This window comes from Austrofundulus limnaeus, unplaced genomic scaffold (genome assembly GCF_001266775.1).
Source record: "Austrofundulus limnaeus strain Quisiro unplaced genomic scaffold, Austrofundulus_limnaeus-1.0 Scaffold485, whole genome shotgun sequence".
In the NCBI taxonomy this organism is placed as follows: Eukaryota; Metazoa; Chordata; class Actinopteri; order Cyprinodontiformes; family Rivulidae; genus Austrofundulus; species Austrofundulus limnaeus.
Genome location: NW_013952887.1, coordinates 382,712 through 387,502, shown reverse-complemented (window position 1 = coordinate 387,502; position 4,791 = coordinate 382,712). Strand labels below are relative to the sequence as shown.

The window sequence follows — 4,791 nt, the reverse complement described above, 5'->3', positions numbered from 1 at the left end:
CTGTTAAGCTTAAGCAGATTTGAGGAGAACCAGGATTTTATTTCAGTCAAGCAGTCAGTAAGCGAGGATGGTGGGAGGTTGGAGGCGGGCTTACTGGAAACATAGAACTGGGTGTCATCCGCATAACAGTGGAAATCAATGTTATGCTTACGAAAAATATTGCCCAGGGGAAGGAGATAAATAAAGAAAAGGAGGGGCCCTAAGACAGAGCCCTGGGGAACTCCTGATGTAACAGAGGAAGGCTGGGAAGAGAAGGTTTTGATCCAAATGAACTAAGTGCGGCAGGAGAGATATGATTTAAACCAGTTTAGAGGAGTCTGAGTGATACCAATAGAGGAAAGTCTGTTGAGTGGGGTAACATGGCAGATAGTGTCAAACGCTGCACTCAAATCAAGTAGAATGAGAATGGACAGCAAGCCAGAGTCAGCTGCCATAAGGAGGTCATTAGTGATTTTTAATGAGAGCTGTTTCTGTACTGTGGAGGGGACGAAAACCAGACTGAAACAGTTCATACAGGTTATTGTTGGATAGATAAGTGTGAAGTGGGGATGCTACTATCTTCTCAAGAATTTTGGAGATGAAAGGCAAGTTGGAGATAGGACGGAAATTATTCAGATTGTAGTGATCAACACCAGGTTTTTTCAAGATAGGGGTTATGGCAGCAATTTTAAATGATGCAGGAACTGTTCCAGTTGAAAGAGAGGAGTGAATAATGGCAGAGATAAGAGGGAGTATGGATGGGGCACAGGCTTTAACCAGGACTGTGGGAAGAGGGTCAAGCAGACAGGTGGACGACTTGGATTTGTGTATGAGACTTGTAATTTCTGATGTTGTTGGGAGCTGGAAAGAAGAGAAGGAGTGGGCTGGAGGAGAAAGTTCAAGAGTAGAACAGGGGGAGGGTTGTGAGCTGAGATGCTGGTGGATATTAAGAATTTTACTGTCAAAAAATGACATGAGAGAATTACAAAAATCAGTTGAACACAGATATGAAGGTAGAGAGTCCGGGGCTCGAAGGATGTTCTTGTAAAGTGAGAATATTGACTTGGTGGAACCTTCATTTAAACAAATTAAACCAGTGTAGTAGAAGGATTTGGCTTGAGTGATACAGTCCTTATAATTTAATATGTGATTTTTGTAAATGTCTTTATGAACAACTAGTCCAGTTTTCCGATGGAGCCTCTCAAGTTGCCGTCCTTTGGCCTTCATGAGCCGAAGTTCAGGAGTAAACCAGGGGGCAGAACGAGCAAAAGAAACAGATCTGGATTTTAGCGGAGCAAGAGAGTTGAGTATTGAGTGAAGACCAGTGTTATAATGTGAGACCAGGTCATCAAGGGTGGTTGAATTTAAAGTTGAGTATATAYTGTCCATGAGAGAATTGACGCCGGAGGAGAGAGAATTTAAATTAATATCCTTAATGTTACGGAAAGAAATAAGACGGGAAAGCTTAGTGATTGAGAGAGGAAGACAAAAATTAAATGAGAGGAGGAAATGGTCAGTTATGGCGAGTTCATCTGCTGTATAATCAGAAGGGGAAACACCAGAACAACAGACTAGATCCAGGACCTGACCCTTAGAATGAGTGGGAACATTGATGAACTGCTGGAGACCAAAACTTTGGAGGCAGGATGAAAAGTCTTTAGTCAGAGAACTATTGCCATCGTCCATGTGAATATTGAAATCACCCAATACTATAATGTTTRGTGARAGGGTTGACAGGTGAGTGAGAAGAGCAGCAAAGTCATTCATAAAGTCACTGTTAGTTTTCGGGGGGCGGTAGATGGTTGTGATGATGGTGGGGGTAGGTCCAGAGAGCTGACACACAGTTGATTCGAAAGAGGAGAAGGTGGGAGCAGACAAAGGCGAGACTTTCCACTTCTCGCGGTAAATTATCGCGAGACCTCCTCCCCGGCCGGTGCCACGGGGTTGACAGATGTAAACAAACCCCGGTGGAGTAGAATCATTGAGCTGAGAGAAGTCATTAGGTTGTTGCCAGGTCTCAGTCAAGCATAGAAAGTCAAACTTACGGTCAGTGAGGAGATCCTGGATGAGATGTCCCTTGCCTGTGAGTGAGCAGATGTTAAGCAGACCGAAGTTTACAGAGGAGTTATCAGGCTTTGCAGGAGTGTTAGCTGACCGGGCTAGGCAAGCTAGCACGCTGCTGTCAACAACCCGGTTGGAAGCACGCCGGAGACGACGAGAGGTAGACCAGATGGATTTTATGGGTTTCGAAGTGTCCTCTTGGATGTTCCGACGAGACCCACGGTGGGTGTATTTCCGGCGTGGTAAGAGAGTTGCATCCGAGATGAGTAGTGAAGTAGGGGGGAGTGCAGATAGATGAGACCGCAGCCAGAGGAGCTCAGCAGCAGAGTACTGGATCAGACCCGTAACAGGTTGTTGGAAGAGTGCCAGGAGAGTCCAGAGAAGCACAGCCCAGATATATATCCTGCTAGTTGGCATTGTGGGAGAGGAGTCGGCAGCCTGGACAGGTGAGCAGCGACAGTTAAGACTCAAGTAGTAGATGAAAGCAGGAGAGTGGAAGCTAGTCCATGTACACACGCAGTGTTGTCAAAATCGGCGATTTTGCTGAACAGACAAAAGTTAGTCAGCCTGATTAGTGCGATTGCATAGTCCATTAGGTCACAAGACCATAAACTAAGTTAATTTTACCGGCGAGCAGCGGCAGCAAGTTGCGCCAGCGTTCACTCTAAAAACCGGAAGTGCAATTAGCAATGCTGGTCAGCTTATCCGTTTAGGACCAAATTGATTTACTGTAAAAACTATAAAAGAAAACACCATAAAGGTTTGCACAGGCATACACGGTGTCCAGGAAGTTAAACTTCATACTCTGGTAGTAAATGCTAATCCCACTCTGGACAGTCTCAGATTAATTTAAGCAGGTATCGAGATATCTCTTTGGGCTGGACATGTTGGCGTCTAGTTTTAAACCGAGTGTTTGTGATGGAATTTCCAAAACCGTTTTCAAACATTTGTGGGGAGTTCTCTGCCCCGTCACATGAGACACAGAGGATTTGCATCTCTGTCACGTGAATTTCTAACATGTTCCAAAAAATTGTGAGACAAAATATTTAAAAACAAGTCCAAATCTGCCTATATTTAATTTATAAGTGTACTAGTCGATTAAATCCTAAAGGTGGGGCAGCTCCAGAAGCAGGTGCCATGTGGGTGGATGTGGAAATAAAAGATCTTGCACAGCAGTTTGCAGTCTGGACATGCAAACGTAAGCTGTGTTTTTCAAAAACAACAAACTTTAATTTGTTTCTGAAACTTTCAGAAAGTTTGATATACAGTATTTATTCACGTATAATACGATCTCGAGTATACTGTATTACGATCAGCATTTTTTGAGCTTAAAAAGCATAAAAAATCTAATCATCATGTTATGAGCCACCACTCGTTTCAGACAGATTTCCGGATTTTTCAGCCTTTATTTGAGGAGACACTCTTGTGTGGGCATGTTCTGCTCCAGAGAACGTGCAGTGGAAGTTTCCGGTTCTGTGTGTCACTGAAAAAATAATCCACTCCCAAACCAGTTAGCAAGATGGATTTATCAGAACATCCAACCAAAGGCCAAGTCTTCTTTAAATTGCCAGGGTTACTAAGAAAAAGAAAACAAGTTTTTCCTCTTCTGACTCTGGTGAGTGGTAAGAGGAGTGGGAATATTTCAGTCAAATAAGAGGAAATATTGAAACTTATAGTGGTTGTACATTAAAATAAGGCAGTCACACACACACACACACACACACACACACATGCACACACACACGCGCACACACACACACACACACACACACACAAACACACACACATTATGGATAATTTCTGGGGTTAAATTTCTTGTATTATACACATTAATACAGTACTTAACTTTTGGAGTCAACCTGATTCAAGAGGGCTGGCACAGCCAGGGCTGGCCACAACATTCATTTTTGAGCTGCTCAGAGTCCATGTGCATTCATATATTCTATTGGGTTTTATGTGAATATAAAAGTTCTGGTACACATACACAATCCAAAGCAAATGGAGCTGTCTGCTTCTGTATAAGACAGTTACTTTACTGCAGTTCATTCTTTTCTAGTACTGCTTCTACAAGAGATTATTGTATAAAAGTGAAGCATACTTCATCACCCCTCACTGCGTGTCAAAATTCTGAACAAAGATATCAAGTGATCTGTTAGTGTTTATTATCTGTAACAATGAGTTATGACCATTATAGGGCTTGCTAATGTTAAATAGCTGTGGTGGCCATCTTGAATTGGGCTGACCTAAAATATAAAAAGGTGTATGTGTACATCTGATAATTACTTTGAGTTTCATCAAAATCCAATCAATTAATAAAACGTTTTGCTAACAGACACAATTACAGGATTGCTCTTCCCCTTTAGAAGAGGTCAATAACCTGGTAACACACTGAGTGAAACCTTTGCTCATACCTTCATAAAGCTGGTGGCCTGTTCTGGATGCAGCAGGCAGACACGCAGCTTGTTGCCTCTGTATGACATCTCCATCATGTCAAACGCCAACGCCTCTGGGACCGCCAGCACCACAGCAACCAGCCAGATCAGTGTCACCTCCACTGCTTTCCACAGAGGGATCCCCATCCCCTTTACCCTGCTCCATGATGTCACTGCATGGTAGCTACAGAAAAAAACTGCAGTCAGAGCTTTGGTAGGGATTTGATGTTGGAGGGAGGAGTGTGTGTGTGTGTGTGTGTGTGTGTGTGTGTGTGTGTGTGTTCTCACCGGTCAATGCTGAGGGCACACAGGCTGAGGA

General features: G+C 43.3%; 1 protein-coding gene across 1 annotated transcript in view; it reads right to left on the bottom strand.

Moving 5' to 3' along the window:
- LOC106530016 (endothelin B receptor) overlaps positions 1 to 4,791 on the bottom strand; it is a gene marked incomplete at its 5' end in the record, with an annotated part of 29,035 nt that overhangs the window by 20,129 nt on the left and 4,115 nt on the right. The window contains 1 exon segment of the mRNA XM_014025567.1: positions 4,452 to 4,656. Within this exon segment, the coding sequence (XP_013881021.1) occupies positions 4,452 to 4,656 (205 nt within the window).